The sequence below is a fragment of the Protobothrops mucrosquamatus genome, unplaced genomic scaffold (genome assembly GCF_001527695.2).
Source record: "Protobothrops mucrosquamatus isolate PMUCROS unplaced genomic scaffold, P.Mucros_1.0 scaffold115, whole genome shotgun sequence".
Taxonomy (NCBI): Eukaryota; Metazoa; Chordata; class Lepidosauria; order Squamata; family Viperidae; genus Protobothrops; species Protobothrops mucrosquamatus.
The window spans coordinates 568,818-590,094 of record NW_015386487.1 but is presented as its reverse complement, the minus strand read 5'-3'; the positions used below and the strand labels follow the sequence as shown (position 1 = coordinate 590,094).

Below are 21,277 nucleotides of genomic sequence, written 5' to 3'. Positions count from 1 at the left end.
TGCCAAAAGTTTGGGTCAGCCATAGTTCATCATTAGTCATTCTGGTTTTGGAGGGATTTGATGGGAGAAATTAGGTAAAACTGGAACAGGCCCTTCCTTCTCCCCCTGCACAGCCCCTGCAGTGGCCGCTGGACCTTCCCAGCCCTTCTCTGCCTCCTCCCTCAGCTCCCAGGTTCTTTTCCAAAGAAGCCCCTCAGCCTCATCTTTTCTCCACAGTAAGCTGCCCCCAAGCTTCTCCTGTCCAGAAGAACCCCAGTTTGGTCCTCCTTCACCTTCTGTATATGGACCCCACATCCAAACCACACATTTCAGCACCTACACAGACCACCCCAACCCAGTTATTCCATGCTCACCACAATTGACCACAATTGCTCTCCTTGTTTTGCTTCCCAGTTGACCTGCCTCTCGAAGACCAGGAGACCCAAAAAGAATTTGCCCAGAAAGAGTGGTTCTTCTCCAGCATGCCTGGATGCTCCTGTGTATCTAAGAAGGCTCTCCACCTTCAAGGACCTCCAGTGCTCTGTCAGCAAAAGGGAACCCACCTGGACTCCCTTGGGAAGCCCTGCTTAGCGCAGCAAATGCAAATTGCCCTGACATCCACAGCGCTTTAGACTTGGGGGAAAAACAAAGAGCTGAGCAAGGCTTCGTTGCACGGCTGCTTATGCAGGAGACCTTTGATTAAGCAATGGTTCGGAGGTGCTTTTCTTGCTGATGCAAGACGGTTTCCATTTTGCTAGGGTAGGAAGCCTGGGAGGAGAGCAGAGAAGGGTGAAGCATTAAATCACAGTCCTCCGTGCGGTGCCATGCTTCAAATAATAATAATAATAATTTTCCATGCCACAGAAAATTCCTAAACGGATCCTGATTATTTTTACAAAACATCCGGTCTCGGGGTAGTGCAAGCAGACCACTCTCTCAATGTGCTCTTGTGACTTGGATTGCAGATCTGCCGGCCTCCATCCCTCTTCCTCTTCATCTCTCCATCTCTTGCATGGCTCTGTCTTTTCACCTTCTGGTGTGAGCTGAGCCATTCTCGAGTTTCCCTGAAATGTAATCCAGAACAAAGGAAAAATATGAATGCAGGTTTCCAACCACCCTTTTACAATCCCAGAAACTTGTTCCATCCTGTTCTGCTTCTAAGAAACTTGGGTGGGCTCCAGATTTTCCATCTTGAGTGAGATGCCTAGAACTGGTGCTGCCCAGATCAGAACAAAACTACTATATATTGCGGTCTTGGATCAGAAATCCAGTAGGATAAATAAAATTTAATACATGGTGAAATATTCAATAACATTCATATCTAAGCCCAAGCTACCTCTTGTCAAAAGTCATTTTGTTCTGCCGCGCTGGTCTTCCCAGATCTTGAGAAGGAAACTTGGCTCGGTATCTGGAGTCTGCCCATCCCCATCCCCATCGGCCTGAGCGCTTCGTGGGATCCGATCCGGCTGGCGGGTGAAAACGGGGCTGGGCAACTGAAGGCCAGGCAGTTTTTCAAGACCGCCTTGGACTCCCTCTACACAATTTCACGATACCAGGCTTTGCCTGTGCAAACTTTTAGGGCATTTATTAAAAATGTGTCCTTGGGTTTTCATTTTCATTTAAAAAATCCATTCTACGAGAGACTGTGGACTAATTTTATGGATTAGTTTTTAAACTCTCAGTCTGTCACATTCAGTGAACAATTTTAAGTTGGAGAGAAGCCATCTGAATAGATGAAACTCTGCCGCAGAGCAGGTTCAGCTCCACGGTTTCCCATGAATATTGCCAAGCTGTCTCGGGGGGGGGGGGATGATGGTGGGGAGGGGGCTCGTTAGTGATTTCCTCTTCACAACATAGTTAAAGAAGTGATTGGAAAGGCCTGATCGGTCCAGACCCTTCTGGCATTTTCCACTTTGGTGTTGCATAGTTGGATGGAGAACCCCTCCCCCCCTTAGGTTACTCTGGAATTGATCTTGATCTGTTTCTTGGTGCTGTTACCAAAGACTGAAATGGGCGCTGGGTTTTGCACTTCAGAAGGAGTGGGGTGGGGGAGTGGGGATCCGGTGTGTTGCCTTTGCGTTGCTGGAAAGTGCCTTATATGGGTTTCTCCCCCCAGAGCCTCTACCTCTTTCGGCAGGCAAAGGCAGCATTGAAGTAGGAAGGCCGTAGGAGAGCAGCCACGAGGCTGCCTTGCCCGGAGAGGCCGGACCCCTTTTATCGAACTCCGCTGCTCACCGTGGCTCATCCCCCCCCCCATCTAATTGCAACTTTGCCATTCCAGCTGCAGCCAAGATAATGTTGTTTGACTTGGAATATTTGTTCGCCTTAACCGCTTGAAACTTTTGTGTTCCATTTTTGTTTGTTTGTCTCCTGCTTTGTCCCTGGACGGGGAAAGCGAGCTGCACTGTGGGCACGGAACCATGCTCCTTAACCGATCCTCTTTTTCCAGCGCACAGACAGGGGTCCTGATTCCTGCAGAGTCTTGCGTCTCCTGCAGCCACCCAGGAGGGCATGCAGGGTTCCTTGTGGAGACGCCACCAAATTGCAGAACAGAAGGCCCAGCTCAGGTTGACTCAGCTGGGCCACCTGCCGCCACCACCACCACCCCGTCTTGTCCCCACTCTGCACTGCACACAAGCCTCAGGGTGCCCTTCCTAGGAAGGCCTTCTTGGCCAGGCCCTGGTGGTGACAGAGGGCCAACCTCAAGCTCTCTGTGTTGCTTGCACTACCCTGGGGTAGTTTTGATGCTCTGACTTGGCTAGAGCTGCTTGTGTAAGAACAGCTCCTGGAGCCCTTCAGGCCCTGCCTGTGACGTAAGGCAGGCTCAGACAATTTGTAGGCGAATTGCAGTCATGTCACTTTGGGCCAAATGCCTCTTTCAGTTGTGCAGAAGAGGTGGTTTTCTGTCAATATAAAACATACTAGAAGGTTCCATCTGTAAGTATGATGCTGCCTGGTCCTGCCCCACCTGCCCCACTGGGGTTGTTCAGGTATTTATTTATTTTGTCCAGCCCTGGGTGCCAGACGAAAGGAGCCCAGACAGCCAGAAAGCCAACGGTGGAGAAACACCGCCCCACCCTTGCTTACTGAAGTGGGAGGTCGTTTGTGGGCTCAGTTGTGTATTGCAGCACTTTGCAAAAAGACATGCTTTTTTTCATTTCAACATTGCCTCTGCTGACTAGAGAAAGCCTCTGGGGGTCCCTCAGCAGGTCCTTGGATTTGCACAAAGGAATCAGGATTGTGTCTGGTGACAACGTCACCTGACAGAGCAGCATCGACAGAGCAGAGATCCTGTCAAAGACCCACCAAGGGGTTTGGTGCTGCTGAAACAGCCCGTGCCGTTTCCGGTTCCTGCTGTGATGTTTTAGGACTGGGGTTTAGAGAGCAGAAGGATGGACCGGCCGGCCATCAAGGTGGGCCAAGCCAGTGCGACCTCCGGCATAAGCTGTAACTCTTCAAAAACTCTGATGTTGAGCAAACTCCAGGTAGTCTTCGGGGTTGCTCTGCCGAGTCCCAAAAGAGCCACAGGCCCATCAGGAGGGTGGGTATGAAGACCCCTTTAGCTTCAGGGAGGCCTGGTCCCTGGAGAACAAAGCCCCCTGCGAAGGACTTCCTTGTGATCTTGACACCCCAGGAGACATTCACAATTATGTGAACCCCTTCCGCCTGGCTCTCAGTAGCATCTTCTGCTCAGCCACACACACCCTCTGGGAGAAGGGTGCATGTATGTGTTGGTGTCCATATGGACCTGTCATTTTTAACAAGCAAACATAGAATTCTGGCCCTGCTCCATTTTGCTAACCACAGCGATGGGAAAATGGCAAAATGTTGGAGAGCGGAGGGGGTGGTTTTCGAAGAACCCCTCTCTTCTCCCTCTGCCAAGATGGCGCCTGCTCGTTCTGCTGTCTCCCTCCATCATCTCTGCATGGCTTGCTGGAGGCAAAGCTTCTCTCCCGCCACAGCCTTGGATTTCCAGTGGCAAGAAGGCAGCAGTGGGCTTTTCCTGTCGCTCCTGCACCTGGGGAAGGGGACGGAGGCCATGGACCCTCCAGCAGTCGAGCACAGAGGGAGACCCCACCTGCAGAGGCAATGTTTGAATGTTCGAAGCCTTCAGAGGACTCCACACACCCCCCCGTCTCAATCTGGAGCTGCTTTCGGCTTCCCTGGGGGGAGCAGGGGTCTCTCCAGCTTTGCATGTGCCCCGCCAGAAAGCAGCGCTCTTGCCAGCCTCTGGAAGCCAGGCAGCCCAGGGGTCTTTCTAACCCACCCCCCGTCCTCTAGGCTCCCGGCTTAAAAGCGCAAGGCATGACTCTTAAAACAGTGCAACTCACTTCAAATGCTTTGACCTTTCATTTTATGATTGCTTGTCACGCAATGTTCTTGGAAAGCTTGCTCTCATATATGATCTGTTCCATTTTTTTTCCATTTCCCTTTTTTGCATGCTGTACCTCCTGTTTCTTCCCTTCCTCCAAACTCTGTTCCCGTGCGTAGACACAACGGCGGCGACAGAACCGGCAGTTCACGGTTGGTATTGCATTCCTGTTCTCTCTTTTCGCCCTGCTGAGCTAAGGGGCAAGGCAAGCCTGGGAGAAAAGGAGGGCGAGGAGCGGGGAGGGGCCGAGAGGAAATGGGGGCAGGGGAAAACCACCTTTCCAAAAGGACTGGTCTCAGACCCTCTCCTGACTTTTAAGGCCTGAAAGGGGGTCCGGGTTGGTCTCTTCTGCAGGCATTTAATTGCATTCCACACGGCCAGCTCCCCTCCTCTGCAGAAGCATCAGGATATCAGAGCAGAAAAGACACCAGGGATCCACTTCTATTTTTAATATCCTCTCTGCGTGTCTCGGTGGTTTCCTGAAGTCTGCCAGAGAAGTGTGAAACTTTCATATCCCCATGACAGTGACATAACCTGAATCTTTCAACAGCAGGCTGGCTCACACGTGCTGCCATCCCTGGATCAGGACCGATAAGCCAGACACCTCTCTTTCTCTTTCTGCTCCTGCATTGATCCTTGGACAGCTTCCTCATCCGGGTGTCAATTTTCAAAGTGGGATGACTATTGGGGTCTTAGCCAGAGTGAAAAAAACATTGGGGAAATGACCTTAATGTCATTAAGCTGACTGTGCTTCAGTTAAGATAGGCCTCCCTATATTTATGGCTTAAAATGCTCCCCTTCTGTCTTAAGAGACACTTAGCTTGGCAGGTCATTAGAATAACTGTCAGGAAGAATAAAAGAGGACATGGGTGGTTTACATACAGGTTAAGAATCCTGATCAGACTTGGGAGTTTGTGCTTCAGCTGGTCCAGCAGAATTTCATTGTTGACTTCATCGGAAGCTGCCTTTATACAGGTGGCTGGTCAGAGGAGGGTTGCTGTACTCCTCTAAATAGTGCATTTGCTATTAGAGATCTTGAAATTTAGCCTTGGTCTATAGCAAAGCTATGCTCTGCTTCTAAATGATGGCTCGTCCCCACTTTTATTTTACCAGGAAAATTCATGATGATTGCCCGGAGTCTTAAGGAATATGTCCCTTCAATTTTTGCAATTAGCTAGTCCTGCTTTGTATTAGGAAACTGCTAGCTAGGCTGGAAGGAGAAGTCAAGCGAGGGCCTAGCTTGGAGTCCTTGCACAGTCACAAGCAGCAAAAGCTTGACCTCCCCCCCCCAGATCCATGAAGCTTTGTCTGGTCTTTCCCAGGGGAAGGCAAGCAGTCTGGTGGGATTCTTGTAACTTAGGTGCTAGACAATGAAGTTACTGACTTTTCTTTATCCATGAGTGCCTCTGATTGTTTGCATCTGACAGTTTGAGTGGAAATGCAGGAAAGTACCAAATTATCTACTGGTGGACCAAAGTTTTTCAAGGTTTATCCACAGAAAACAAAATTCCATAAGAGCTTGCAACTGTCTCTTGTGACTATCTTGGCATTATGGAGAAAGTGCGATGTTTCATTGCCCATTCCTTTCAGAGTTATTTTAGCCTGCCCAATAACTGCCTGCTGCTTCTTCCAGAGAAAGCCATTATTTCTTGAAGAGTTGCCATTATGTACAGCAGCACAAATAGTGCAGTGTGATTGCCTCTCATTTGATGGTGCCTCGTAATGTAAGCCACAGGGAGGTCCAGATTAGTTGGGAAGCCTGGGAACCAGACATCTGGGGCCCATTTCTATGCTTCCACCGTCAAAAGAGGAATGTTCCAACTTTGTTTTTTCAGCAATGGCAAAGAAATATTTTAGATAAAGTTAAAGAAGAGAATAAAACAAAACAAGTTAGAGAAGCACTGATCTGAAAATCCCAGTATTGAGATTTTCAGTGTGTGTTGTGAATCATTCTGGATAGTAAGATAGGAGGCATATAAATTTAATAAATAAATAGATGGATCCATGATGCTGGGCTTGTCAGCTGGAAAGCCGGCAGCCCAGGTTAGAGACCTGGGATGAGCTCCCATCCTCGCCCTAGATTCTGCCAACCTAGCAATTTGAAAGCATGAAATTGTGAATAAATGTACCACTTCAGTGGGAAGGTAACGGCACTCCGTGATGTCATGCTGGCACATGACTGCAGAAATGCCTTTGGACAGCGCTGACTCAGTCACCCCCTAAAGTCGGCAACGACTAGCAGGGTATAATCCACAGGGACTCCTTTACTTTTACCGTGAACACCAACTGCCCCTTGACACGGATCCTGGAAATCTTCTCTTTTGGCTTTAAATAATACGTTGGTTTGCAGTCATTTACATTGTTTGAAAGCCTCTTTGGGAGACTTTTATCCTGAAAAGTAAATTGTTGCCCTAGAAAACAAACATCAGATCCAAGGAAAAGGAGCAGAAAAGGCTGCCTTTGTTTTGAGGTACAGTCAGTTGTTTTCGAGTCTCATTGGCCAAGGTTCCATCACTCTCCAATTTGCAAACGTATTTATCCTGCACTTTCTGCCTTAAAAGGGGGGGGGATTCCTTGAGACCCTCTTTAGAAAGGTGGCTCTTTCCCCCTGCAGCTCCTCGCCGTCTCCTTCCAAGCTTGCATTGCCGGAGTGTGTCTGAAGTGGATCGGGTGTTTCTCGTGTGTGATGGCCATTTTGTTCTGACCAGTGTCCAAATCAGCATCAGCATGTCTGTGGATGGGGAGAAATGCATGACGGGCATGGCCCTCCACTGGAACCAGGGGGCTCCTCCCAAAGTGGGCCCCATTCGATACCAGTCCCAGAAGGTGCCTGGTCCAGGGTATCTGGAACTGAGCAAGCTGCTTGGCCCTGCCCCTCCCTCCCTCCCTCCCTCCCTCTTTGGGGAACTTGTCCCAGAGAAGAAATGAGTTTGTGGAGTGCATGCAGAATTGCACCCCACCCACCCCCAGACCCTCCCTCACAACACAGGACTGACCCACAGCAATGCATGGCAAGTTTAAAGCACGGAGGCTTCACTTCTTCCTCTACCTAATGCCAAGGATTTTAAGCTTCCAGATTTCTGTATGTGTCTCTGCCCCTTCCCGTCTGGCTCCCTTGCCAGGACTCTGGTCAAAGCATGTTCCCGGCAGCTGGTGCTCCAGACTCGGCTGCCCTTCCGAACTCTCCTCTCTGCTTAACTCTCCCTTGTCTTCCAGATGCCTTTTGGGATAAATTCACTCCCCCAAATCAGTTGAACAAGGAGAAAGGCTTATTTTTCCAGCCGCTTCCCAGAACATACTTAGTATTCCTAGAAAGGTCCAGCGACACTTTCTCCCTCTGGAATGCTTTTCTTCTTTCTGCACATGGTGCTCATGTGCCCTTTATCCTCAGCCCCCCCCCTCGGTGCCTGCATGAGAACTGGAGAGCCCTTTTAAAACCCAATCTGCATTTCAATGACAGTGTTGACAAAGAGAGGAAATAGACCCGGAGCTCTCCAGAGCTCCCTGTGGCGAGGCCAGGTGTAGTCTCCCCCACCCCAGGCAGGCAGGCATCTGTGCAGCCCCCCCCCCCATAAAAGTGGAGAAACCCTGTTAGGGGTGCTGGTGGGCCATATGATCCTCTCCCTCAATTATGCCCATTAATTATGGCCTTTAGGAGATCCTGCCTCCCAGCTTCTTCCTCCTCTCTTAATTGACCTCTTGTAGAAGCTTCAGAGCCTATAAATCCACGCCAATTAAAATTTAGTGTTCCAGCACACCTTCCCCCACCCACTCAGTCACCACATGTTATATAAAAAAAAATGTACAGAACTCCCATCTCCACAAGGGAGTGAAGAAACTCCATGTCACTCATTCTCCAAGCTGATGGAGCCAACTAAGAGCAGAAGACAGGGAAATGAAGTTCATACTGTGAATTGTGTTTGCGCGTGTGTAAAAAAAAATATCTAAATTGGTTTTTTTGCAGAAAACAGTCTTGAACCCAACCCATTAAAATTCAGCATACAACAGGCCATAATAACGTCACAGACCATCCTTCTAAAAAAGTCCATATTAAAAAAAGGGAGGGCGAGGAAAGATGAAAGATGCTCTGTCTGTCCAATCAAATACGATTAGATAGAAACTTTGCAGCAAGATCAAGCATCACCAATCAGAAAGGAAGATGCTATGTTTCTCAACCTTGATGACTTTTAAGATGTGCAGACTTCACACATTTTAAAGTCATCAAGATTGAGAAACACTGCTCTAGACCGAAGGCTGAATCCAGACTTAGTCAAGTTCATAAGCTGGCAAATTGACATGAGTATAAACTGAAACAATCCACAGTGGCCTTTTACAAGCATCATTAATTCTGGGTTGAGGTGGTTATATATCGCCCTTGTTTATAGACAAGAACTTCCAGAACAGCTTAGAAGGCAATGGCTTAGGCCTGGTTTCCTGCACTTCCCTTGGGCATGTTCACTCAGAAATGAAGGTGACATTTTGCCTTATTCTGTCTAGGGCCACCTGGGGGTGGAGATTAAGTGGAGCTACAGCTCTGCAGTGGCTTAGATACATAATGCCAAGCACCCACTTTGCCTGGGCATGACTCAATCCAAAGAAGGGGGAGCTATTGTTGCAATGCGGAGGCTGACTGACTGCAGCATTTTTGACTCTTGATGGGTTGTGCAGGTCTACCATCTGGGAATCCTCCTGATTTCGTGGCTTGGTTTGAAGAGCACGTGGAGAACGTAGCGGGGAGCTTTGGTAGAGCCTCAGCTGGTTCACCAACTGTGGTCTTACCTGAAAAAGGAGATGCCCTTCTGATCTCCAGATTAGGGTGATGGAACTTATTCTACATGAGGCTGTCCTTGAAGGCGCCCCCCCCCAATCAAAAAAACCCCTTCAGCTAGTCCAAGATGCTTCGTAGTGGTCAGTCACACTTGTCAGGTTACACCTTCACTGTAGTAGGCTTTTGAGTGCAATTCCAGGTGCCAGTCACTACCTAGAAAGCCCTGTGTGGCTTGGGGAAGGAATGTCTGCTAGGAGCCCCCACCAACCAGGTGGTAGAGCAGGAGGGAGCCCCCCAGCCGGTCTTCTGCACAGCAGCTCCTCTACTTCAGACTCCCATCCTGTTGGCCATCTGGAATCAGGTGGAGATTTGGCTCTCCAGCTGGCTTTCAGGAATTAAGTAGCAGCAGAGGTACCATACGCAGTAAATTTAATTCACTACTTTTAGTACCTGTTTAAATCTAGACATAGATTACTTCTTTAATTGATCATTATGCTGATTTGCATTGCATCTTATACAGTTATAAGCTACCCCAAAGTCCTGGTTTTAAATCTCAGAAGTGATTTTCTATTTATCATTTTTCAGTGATCACTTGATTTCTGCCAATCAGACCCTTCAGCCCCGTAAAATTTGCATTTTTCCTATCAAAGCTATTCAAAGCTAATTTCTATTCAGGCTAAGCAGGGCACCTTCACGTTCAAACGTATGGCTTGTCTCCTGGCAGTGTCCCATCAAGGCCACTTTTTTATTTAGATGTTATCCAGCTGTTTTATATCCTGTCTGGAAACTTGAATAACTGTATTTGCATTATTTAATAGCTCTGCAGACTTATGTCATAAGCACATTTCAGGATAATATTTTCTTAATTTTTGTTTTAAATTTTTAAAGGAAGGAAAATTGATTGCTGCTCTCAGATCAATTCTGGAAGCAAGAGGAATGATGTTGGGCAAATATGGGTCTGCAAAAGGAAAACCACTCTCTCATTTCAGTCCAGGTACTCCAGGGTTGCCCTCCCTGTTGGGCTGATTTTCACTTCTTTAAATCCATATGGTGAAAGGACCATCAGCAATGGAAAGTTAGTTTTCACTTATCCAGAAGGTATCCAAATGCTTTCTTATAAAAACGAAGCACAAAGATTTTAAATAGTCAAGTGAATTTTTAAAAAGCCATTTGTGTGACACATTTTTAAGATCCCTCTTGACTATTTGTCCAGATATTTGTTGACATTTATGCGAAAAAAGTTTAAGTATTTCATTTCCTTTGCTTTGTAAAAGATGCAGCTTTGCCCCCTTTTATGGCTCAGGAAAAAAAAATCTGTGAAAACAAACTGAAAATAATGTGACCTTAAGTCAGTTTGCTTCAAATCTGTAGATTTAAATAGTTCATTAATCTTAAAGCTTTCTCCTCTTAAGCAGGGAATTGATCAAGTCTAGTTGCTGTTGATGCTTAGCTCACCCAAACTGAGTCTCATGCCAGAAGCTAGTTAGAAGCCAGAACCAGTAGGATGGACAGCACTGGGGTTACTGGTTGTAATGGACCATCTAAGAGCCAGGTTTGCCCAACCCCTACAGATGAACTGAAACGTACCCTATGTTTAGTGCGCCTCTGCTCTTGCCAGTGAAACAGCCCCTGTGAAGGCAGAAGCACTTGAGTCTTCAGTGCTCCTGTTCTCTTTGTACTGACCTCCTTATTAAGAGTCTGCCAGTTTCTGATGTTGGAACTTGGAGATGCTATCTAAGTTCTGCTAAGCAAAGAGCTCCTCGGCTCTTCCAGGAGCTTCAGCGTTGTAAGGGCTAGCAATAGTCTTCAACAGGGAGGGAGGTCTGCTCATTTCACAGTGGTGCCGAAGGCTGAAGTTACAAAGATCTTTCTCCAAACACCAGAATTGTAAGGTGGCCTGATTTCACCAGTAAGGGAAATGGTTATGGAGGGCCTCTTGTCAGTTGGGGCTGATGCATCTTCTTAAGAGTTTGGGGTTACCCTCCTAGAGCGCTTCACAATCACAGTTTAGAGTGTCCGTCTATGAAGCTGCTCTCCAAGGTGACAGTTCAATGTTGAGGTCAGCAGGAGTTCCTGAATGTGAACGCTGTCCACAGTGCACAAAGCCACAAGAAGTCAAGGATCTCCTTGCTTGCTCCAAAGGAGGATCATTTGGCTGTAAACAAGGCTACAGAGGCAGGTAAACCAGTGGTGGAATTGATAGCCGCCCTCCTTTAGTCTTCCCACCACATTCAGTGGCCAGGAGGAGGCCTCTTTGTTGAAATTAACTCTGCAATTCAGCAACTGTAACTTGAATGGCCAGCAAAGCACCCAAATAAAAAATGAAGTAACCAGCTGACAGCCCACATTGTGCAGCAGAGATGGCGCTGCCTTTGCCAGCCAGCCTCAGTTCGGGGGGGGGGAGGGTCTCCTAGGACCAACCTGAACATGGCAGAGGTGGGAACTGGAAGGAAACAGAAAAGAGTCGCCTGTCATTTGTCAACTCAAAACATGCCTTCAAAATGTTCCTCTTTCTCTGAGGCAAGAGAGGCCAAGGTGGAGGTGACTGACTCCATCATCCACCTTCTCTTCTCCCAGGATTTTTCTTCTCCTGGCCTTGACTCTGTCCCCAGACAAACACATCGTCTTAGGGGAGATTGACAGGCCTCGGTGCTCTTCTTCCTTCCATAACCTTGAGCTGAAACGCATCCCCATCAAACAGCCATTTTAAAACTAGCGAAGGGACACCTGTCTAAACATGCACACTTCAGGTTTTCATAGCAAGGTAGTTTCAGGAAAGCTGAAGGAAATTTCTGACATCCCCCCCCCAAAAAACAAACAAACATACACCTACTTTTATCAGCTTTGAGATGACTTTCTAAGCAACAGACCCTCAGAGATTTTTCAAAAACATTTCCCATAAAAACACCAACTCATCCCAGAGCTCCATATTGCTAAGAGAATATTATTACTAGCCTGGCCACAAGACTGACATGTATACAGAAACCTGGAAAAAAAACATGCCACATTTGTTAAGCATCTAAATGGGGCGGTTCCCCTTTATCTTGGGAAATTTTGCAGTAAACCAGTTGGGGAAATACCTTGTGCATGTACTTATGGGTGAGTGGCTTTGAATGTTCCCCCTTATGTTTTGTGCTTTTCAAATAGAGCAGACCAAGATTTTTTTCCCCTGACACTGTATTGGTCTTCTTGTAGATTTAAAAGACGCAAGAGATCTGCCTGCATGTGTGTTTATATATGTATATGTACACACACACACACATGCATATCTCTGATAGAAATTGTTCGAGAAGCCTCCTTGGCAGGCAGACTCGAGTCAGATGGCAAATTACTTCTTGGGGACCGTCATCCTCCTCTGTTCTTAAGTGTTTTGTTTTTCTTGCCCTGTGGAACTCAGAGAAAAATGAGTTTGTTTTTATTTGTAAGGCTTTACTCAGTTGCCCAATACTGCCGAAGAGCTGGACTATGGGGATCTCTCAGGTAAGGGCTGGCCTCCGTGTGGCTGTCTGCATCTGCTAAACGCCTTGTTTCCATTTGGCTGCTTCTCCCAGCACCCCGCAGTTGTGACCCTCTGCATCGCAGGCCTTTGGACTCGGAGGAACCGTCTTCCCCCCACCCACCCCAAGCCGACCTTTCCCTTTTCCCGGTTGCCAGAAGCCGGGCAGCCTCAGTTGCCCAAGATGGGGGCATCAGCCACAGGGGCCAGAAGGTTTAAGGGGCAGGGAAACATTACCTAACAAATTGGGAGTGGTGCTCTGAGCTTTGTTGCTGGGGGGGGGATTCTAATTCCTAATTGGAAGACCTTTCCCTTGAAATGTGGATTATTTTGTCAAAGGCATAAGAGGGAGGGAGGGAGCCTGAGCTGGGGGGGGGGGGCTTGGCATGGCTGCCTGTCCCATTAGTGGAACAGAAGAGCGGTGTTCCTTGCCTGCACAACCAGCCTGCACATTAATTGCTCCCCGACTTTATTCCTTTACAGCAAATGGCCCGCCTGCCAGGAAAGGGGGCGGGTGAGAAGAACGCCCCTCCCACCTTAATGCCTGCCCTTTGCTTTGCACAGGAGGCTGCCCTGAGTCTGTAGTGCAGAGGGCGGGAGCCCCTCCCAATGCAGCCTGTTCTGCTTTGTGCTTTATCTTCTAATCAGCAGCTGCAAATCCTGGTTAAGAAGGCCTCCCATCTCTCCTGCCTTGTAGATGGTTATCCTTCCATTCTTTTCCAGTTTCTGTAGAGACTAAGCAGGCTCCTGTTTATGCAGCCCCAGAGCTTCCTTCCCTTTCTGCAGGTTGTAGAGCATGGCACAATCAAAAGGGACCTGTGTAGTTTGATTAACTAATCAAAAACTGATTAGCACCTTTGTTCATAGGGGATGCTGATTAATCAATTACTATTGATTGCAAGCATGGCTTTGGAAAAGAGATGTCTGGAGAAGCAGCCAATAAAAATTGAGCACCTGTCATAGTGATTTAATTTATTAAAACAAAATACATTATTTTTTATGAAGCTATCTTGAAATGGGTCACTGAAGGGGAACATATTGATTGGGGAAGGATGAACTCCTTGAATTTACTCGCTTAAATTAGAGACCAAATTCAATTATATTACAAGACAATCTCTGGCTTTAAATAGCCCATCACTAAATTAGAGAAGGTGAGGGGATAAACTGGGCTAATGAATAGTATCAGGGAGCCACGAGGGTCCGCATCCCCTTTCCGGATTGTTATCATGGGAATAAGCATTCCTTAGATGTCACCATAAATGAGGGCCATCCATCAAGCTTTGAGCTACAGGAGAAAGCAAGACTTTCCTCTGGAGACCAGAGTTCCACAGCCATCCTGATCTGCAGAGGTTCCTTCTCCAAGCCATCTAGATGATCTCTGGAAGACTATCTCTGAATTCCAGGGGGATGGAGGGATTGAATTAGGTCTCTTTTTGTCAGGCTGCTGAAGAAACCCAGAGAACCCCTGGTGCAAATTTTGATTGGATACCAGCTTCGTTAATCTGTTGCAGGAAGGGAGTGGTTGCCATCCCTCTCAATTCCCACAGGGGTTCCCGAGGGCCATCAAGGTAGAATCAGAGATCTGCAGCTGTTAGAGCAGGGGTCTTCAAACATGGCCCTTTTATGACTTGTGGACTTCTGGGAGTTGAAGTCCACAAGTCATAAAAGGGCCAAGTTTGAAGCCCCCTGCGTTAGAGGAAGTGAAGAATGTAGATTTGGCCTTGCCTGAAGCAAGGCTGCCCCTTCTTTCGTTGGGGTGGAGTTGGTGCTGTGAAGGTGAAGCGGTTTGTGTTTGGGTCACGCTGGAAGGAAAAACGCCAGAGCTGCAGTTGGGGTGTGCCTTGGCCCCTCCGTTCTCTCCGGATTCTGAGGTGGCGAGTCCTCCCTGTCTCAACTGCAGCCTTTCCTGGAAAGCCTGATTTGCCACCAGCTTCCATTATGCAAGGCACATTTTGCTGGGGGGGGGGGAGGAGAAAATCACCTTTGGGCATTTCCGGTGGTGGTGACTGCAGTTCAGAGGTGAAGGTAGTGGGAAATCCCAAGTGATTCTGCAGGGGCGAAGGAGGCCGCTGCCCCATCCTCTGAGCACCCGCGCCCTTGCTCTGATGCTGATGGATGGCCCTGCAGCCTGGAGAGAGGCCGGAGGGGAGGGGGCGCATGTGCAATAGAATGGCAGTTTGGAACCTTCCTTTACAACAGGAGCTGTTAAAACTTCTGTAAGAGGGAGCCTTAAATCTAAATTTGCCACAATTAACAGCCATGCTGAGCCCACTCAGTAACCATCCGTCAGCCCTTTGCTTTCACAGCATAAATGCAGTTGGGAGGAACTTCAGGCTGGTTGGTCTGGTGCTGCCCCTCCTGTTCCCTAAAGAGAACCCTTTAATACCTGGGTCTACATAACTTAGGAGGAGGAAATGAGACCCTGCGGAGCACAAGAGGTAGATCACAGCAATAAAACATCCTGGCTTCCTTAAGTGCAGCCAGTGCTTATGGGGAGCAAGAGAGAGGAAAGATGGTTGGAAGCCCTCAATGCTCTGTGCACGCAGTTTGCGGGCAGCCTTGTTCTTCCTCTCCCTGCTCAGAAAATGACCCGGCCGATGCTAGAGATGCCAGTGTGCTCCCGGCCTGCTCTTAATAGTTCTCATTAGGAGAACCTTCTCTTGTCTCCTGTGATCATAAAGCAAGGAGATCCTGTCCTCCATTTTCTTTGGGCTGAGAAGGAGAACGGTCTTGAGCATTGGGGGATGCCAAAGGAGGTGTGGGCAGTTGGGCAGGCAGGAGAAAGCAGTCGCAGAGGGGGAAAGCAGCATTCATTCAGCTGCAGTTGCTTTTTTCCTCAAGTGGTTTACATAATAGTTCCTCCATCTCATTCCTCTAGCAAGAAGGTGATTCTTTGCAACCTGTCATTCGGCTGTGCATAAACAACGTTGATTTCTTAAAGCTGACATATTTTCAGATGATTTCACCATTGGCAATGGGCCTTCTGTAAGGCAGCTCTAAGCACACTCTCGCCCATCCTTATTTGCAGAATTTTGTGGGCTAAATTTTGGGAGCAGAGTGTGAGGAAAATGGAACGGCTAAGCTGAAATCTTAGAAGAGCTAACATGTTTCTGAGATCTCAGCTTAAATTCTGGGTGTAAATGAGATAACTCATGGTTTATATTATTGCTAAACTTCCAAAGTTTGGAAATGTATAGTTAAAATTGTACAAATTTGTGCCTGGGTCATTACAATTATGTCCGGTTTTGAAATGCAGTGGGGTTTGTGAGTGTCTGTGTAAAAACAACAAATATTCTCTTAAAAAAACTTTCAATTTGTAATGGAAAACCTACTATTAAAATGTTGTCAATTAACCTTTTCATTAGGCCAGATCACAATGGTGGGATTGTTGGTGCCTGCCCTCTGAGCTTACTTATTTGCTTGCAGACATTTCATTACCCAACTAGGGATCACCATCAATGCTAGTGAGTGTGGGGGTTTTCACTTCGCACTCTTTACACACACACCCTCCTTCACACTGATGATGTTCCCTAGTTAGGTAAAGAAACACCAGCAAGCAAACAGCCATGCTCAGAGAGCACCAAAGACCCCACAGTTCAACTTTGAGTGACAGAGACTCTCTCCTATGGAAATCATAATCGTATTGGCAGAAGACAATTCTCCGTATATGCTTTTTCTCTGCACTAGACATTCCAATAATACAGAAGATAAAATTAGTGTATTAAGCCAAGCCAAGATTTTAAACAATCCTCAGTTAAATATGAGAACAATTGTCATAGTCCCAAAGCAGTGGTTGTGTTGATGCTGTCCAATTTTGAGGACTATCTCCTAGTTTTGGATAAGGCTCTTCTGAGCTGCAGCTCAGGACCAGACAGCATCATCACCACCGATGGTCCATCTACCAAGTCAGAGGTCTTGGAGGAAGCTTGCAGTGGGGGTTCTCTGGGGCCCTCCTGGTTTGCCCCCCAAAATCAAGGCTCTGATGCTGAGGATAGATTTGTTTTCTGCCCATTGCACAGTAGTTGCTTAAGTTGCATGATTTGGGGGTTGGTGAATGGCATAGACTGCTGCCCCACAGAGTAGCCCCCCCTCCAGAACATGGGGTTCCCTTCCCTCTGCTGATTGCCATTTTGCCCCTGGGCAGAGAGCATTGGGCACAGTCTACCCCACTTTCCCATACTTCCTCCTGGAAGGCACCTGGACAGAAACGCTAGCAGGCTAAGGTGTATATTAACATCTTAATGAAAAAGCCGTGCATGGATCTACGTTTACTGCTCTGTCTGACAAGAAGGAATTAAATGTCAGAAGGATTTGTAGCATCTGTAATTGAATTGGTGCTGAGAAAAGCAAACCTTAAGGAAGAAAGAATAACACATTAGGATTAGCAAGAAATGTGGCATTTTCTCAGAATTTGCCAGTGAAAGTCTCCCCGCTCAGCTCTGAACTGGCGTCTCTCTGCTTCTGTCTTCCTCTTAAGAGAGGAGGTTAACTGGGACAGCCCTTTTCAGCTGCCAATTATTTTTAAGGTCAAATAATAGTTTTCACACGGGAAACTCTGGGATTTTCCCCAATTGTTCAGTGGAGGCATTTTGATTTCATCAGTCGGGGACGGTCCCCTCTTAAGATGGAACAGCTTCCATTTTGTGCTTTGTTAGACATGTCAACAGGCAGCTGGACAGCCAGGGGGAGACTCCAAGTGCCAAATTGCCAGGTTGATCAGCAGATAAATCTTCTTTGACACTCAAAATACCCCCAACAAAAAGTGACACATAAAATGAAATAGCCTAATTCAACTTTGTGTGTGTGTACACTCGTGTATACACACCCAAACACAAACACACTTCCAGAAGGAGGCTCATTCCTGTTTTAATTTTTGATCCAACTGGATCATCAATGATTGGTTTTTAAACTGTCCATAAATCTTCTGAGTATCCCCTTTGCATTTTCCATTGAAGTCTAGAATCCCTCCCCCCAACCTGGCCATGCCTGCCTGTGAATCCTGGAGGTGGGGTCCACCCAGATAGATGTTTCCCAGCCTCGGATGTGCCCCGGGGGCCTTAAGCTGGCCAGGGTCTCGGTGAGGAACTCAGTTACAGGCCTTGAAGCCTGTCCTCATCCATAAACCCTCACTCACAAATGAGGGTTAAGAAACTGAATTGGGAGAAGCTGATGTTTGCAAATGGAGCCTTAAGTTCCCCCTTAACATAAATTGAACTGTTTTGAAAGGGAAAAAACAAGAAAGTCCAGCTGCCTTTTGGAAAAAGCACCTTTGGGACCAACTGCCACTTGGCTCTGGGCACTCAGAAGAGGCAGCAACCCCCAGCAAAGCACAGAGTCTCCCCCCCCCCAAAAAAAAGCAGCCAAGGGGAACCCAATTGCTCTCTCCCAGCAGGTCCTCCTATCTCCCACCTAAGCCAAAGCTCACAGGTAGAATTGGGGGGGGAATGCCTGACCAAAGTGAGGAGGATGGACATGACACAACTTTAGATGTTGCTTATTGAACTGGAACCAAGACGAGAGCAGAGTGAACCTGCCGTACGCCATTCCCACTATGGGTTGTGGGAGGATAACCAAAATCAATCTTTCTGAACCTTTGCAACTCTGAGTTGGGTGGACTTCAACTCTCAGAATTCTCCAGGTTGAGAAACGCTGGTCTGGACACACCTCTACTCACCCTGGAGGCAGCGCTCTGGACTCTGGGACAGAGGACCATTGCGAGTTGTGTCAATTGACATAGATGTGACTAAAGTCGTGCCAAGCATTCATTAAGGCATGTGAAAATGAGACTTGCAGAGCTGACCGTCTTAGGTGCCCTGCTCAAGACAAGGCTTCTCTTCCCTTGCCCTGGGTGGAAGGTGGGTGGTTGACCCACGGCAGGGTCAGCCTTGCTCCCTCTGGGACCTTCCAGGTGGGGGTGGGCGCTGCCTTCACCTGTCTCCTCCTCTCTGCCCTGGTGGGAACCAGGATTTTGCTCAGGGATAAGGTCCCTCTGTCAAACGGACCCGTCGTAGATTGCCCCAGAGGCCTCCTGAGAATTAACCTTGATATAAAAAAATTTAATTTGAAGGAAAATGTCGTTAAAAGTCGGTCCTCAATAAATGAATCGAGAAACTCACAAATTAGTACCACGTCTAAACTACGATAGGTACCCCTAGCATTTAGGAAAAGGGGTCCTGAAAGCCTCGTATCTGGCCTCTCTCCTTCTCCAAGAAGCCCCATTACCTGGAGCTGTCATGGAGCTGCACAGTTGATCGATAAACTTCAAATATTATTAGAGGCGGAGGCCTCCGCGAGGGGAGCCACTCAGGGGAGAGATCAATCTTTCTTAAAAATGGGCTGAAATTTGCACAACCGGCTCTTCCTGGCGAAATGCATTTCTCTATGGCACCCGGGGGGGGGCAGGGGGGCGCTTTATTGGCCGGGCGCTTCTTGTAGTGAAAGATTTAAATGGCAAATCCTTCACATCGGACTTCACAAATCATGTAAAGTTAAAAGAATTTTACCATTTCGGTTGCTGCTGTGCTTAAATTGTAAGGGACGGCCAGTAAATCATTTTAATGGAGGTGTCACGGTTAAACTCGATCAAAAAAATAATAATATAAAAAAAGAGGTGGGGAACGGCGACCGTGGCTGAGCTTCCTTTCCAAAATGTTAATGTATTAATCAACAGAGAATAATTGTCTTTTGCTCCCTTATAAATCTCGGTTGCCATTAGAGCTGCTCAGAGGGCTGCTGAAGCCGAGTCCCTAAATTAAAATTGTTTACATTGCTATACATTAATTTTACGTGGCCATCGCTCACTCGGGGTTCACTGCAGTTTCTCCCCAGCTGAGCGAGTCGTTCCTTTTCTGACAGAAAGCATTGGGGGGGGGCGGGGTGTAGAAGAGAGCGAGCAGCTCGTAAAAGCAAATTAATTGCAAGGGAAGATGTTAAATAAATAAAATAAAAGCAATAGGCAATAATTGCTTTTTGTCTTCAGTTCAGAAGAGGTTGGGTGCGTTTTGAAATCTCCCAGAATGGGGAGGGGGGCAGAGAGAGGCTCGGGGTTGACCCACCCACAGTTCCACCCACCCACCCCCTTGGACAGGGGAGAAGGTAGCAGATCCTGTCTTCCTATTGCTGCTGCAGATAAATTTGGCCTTCGTTTGAGGGTGGGGGGTTATTTTCTTGCAGGACGGCAGCTAAAAGTTATGGATTCCCTATATTGGAAGGCTGCCCCAAACAATGTGTCCATGCTTCCAGTTGCTTCCCCTTGTGCTAGCACTTCGTAGTTCCCACCGCCCAGATGCGTTCCAGTAGTGCCCAGCAGCCTGTGCCACTTCCCGGGGGCCCATTTGGGGCTCTCTTGGTCTAAAATGGGCGTCCAACCTTGGCAAAAATTTGAGTCTTGTGGACTGGAATTCCCAACTCTGGGAGCTGAAGTCCACAAGTCCTCAGGTTGCCAAAGTTGGACGCCCCTGGTCTGAAATAAGTCACGCCTCTGCGAGGAAGGGTGATTGAGGTTGCCAGGGACCATCCTGACCACCTTCTAATTGTGGCAGATTCTCGAGCAGGAGAAGAGAGCGCCATCACGGCGGTGGACCATGCGGTGATCGGAGGAGTCGTGGCTGTGGTGGTCTTCGCGATGCTGTGTCTCCTGATCATTCTGGGGCGGTACTTTGCAAGACACAAAGGTCAGTGCAAGGGGAGCGCTTGTGGACAAAGGTGGGATCAGGGCAGAGGGGATCTTGGGCACCCCCTGTCCTCTCCCTGCCTGTTTTATGGGCTTGGGGGAGGGTCATATTTTCAGCTTCTTCCCCACTTTTCTGCCCATCCAAGAAAGCTCTTCCCAGGACTGGACAGAAGTCCATGTAGCCAGAAGCAAAAAGTGGTAGGAGGTCCTCCCTCTCAGGATTTGTAGCAAGCTAAAGATGCCTGAAGCAACTACGCCATTGGTCCATTGATAGGGCCAGTCCAATTTTTCTGGGGACCTTTTAACTAATCAAGGATCATGGAGGCTACAAAACCAGCTGGCTTGGAGGTCTCACTTTGATTGGATGAACAGATGTCGCCCTGCATATTAGATATTCCTTAAAATGTGTGCAGGAGCTTCATAGGGCTAAGAGCTTTTAAAAATGATTTCCCTCCCCCCAGAGATAGTTCATACTTCAGGAATGCCCTACACAGTCTCATCTTGGAGCCAAGTCTGTAGAGGAGCCAAAAGCTCTTGCATGAGGAATAAGATGGGAAGCAGGTCTAGGAGGAACAGACCCAGAGAGCCGAGCCGGAGTCCAGCTCCAGCCTCTGAGCCTCGGTTTCACCTGGCATGGCAGGGTCCCTGAGGCGTCTCTCCTTGGTGCAGGTACATACTTCACCCATGAAGCCAAAGGAGCTGACGATGCAGCGGATGCCGACACTGCGATCATCAATGCCGAGGGGGGACAGAACAACTCTGAGGAGAAGAAGGAATACTTCATTTAGAGCCACCTTGTTCCAGGAGGTGTCCAACGGCGGGGCCGAGGGAGGTCCCAGCCCTTCCAAGAAGATAAAGACAATGATGTTGGAAGTTGCTACCAGCTTACGGCTTTTTTAATTTGTCTCTTTGTGTGTCTTTCTTTCTTTCTTTCTTTCTTTTTCTTTCTTTCTTTCTTTCTTTCTTTTTCTTTTCTAAATTTATGGCTGG

General features: G+C 47.8%; 1 protein-coding gene across 1 annotated transcript in view; it reads left to right on the top strand.

Annotated features, from left to right (window-relative positions):
* CADM1 (cell adhesion molecule 1) overlaps window positions 1-21,075 on the top strand; it is a 59,911-nt gene extending 38,836 nt beyond the window's left edge. Inside the window, exons 11-14 of the mRNA XM_015812874.1 lie at window positions 4,471-4,503; window positions 12,546-12,599; window positions 20,157-20,288; window positions 20,957-21,075. Of these exons, the coding sequence (XP_015668360.1) occupies window positions 4,471-4,503; window positions 12,546-12,599; window positions 20,157-20,288; window positions 20,957-21,075 (338 nt within the window). The remainder of the gene's footprint in view (window positions 1-4,470; window positions 4,504-12,545; window positions 12,600-20,156; window positions 20,289-20,956) is intronic.
* The last annotated feature ends 202 nt before the right edge of the window (window positions 21,076-21,277 follow it).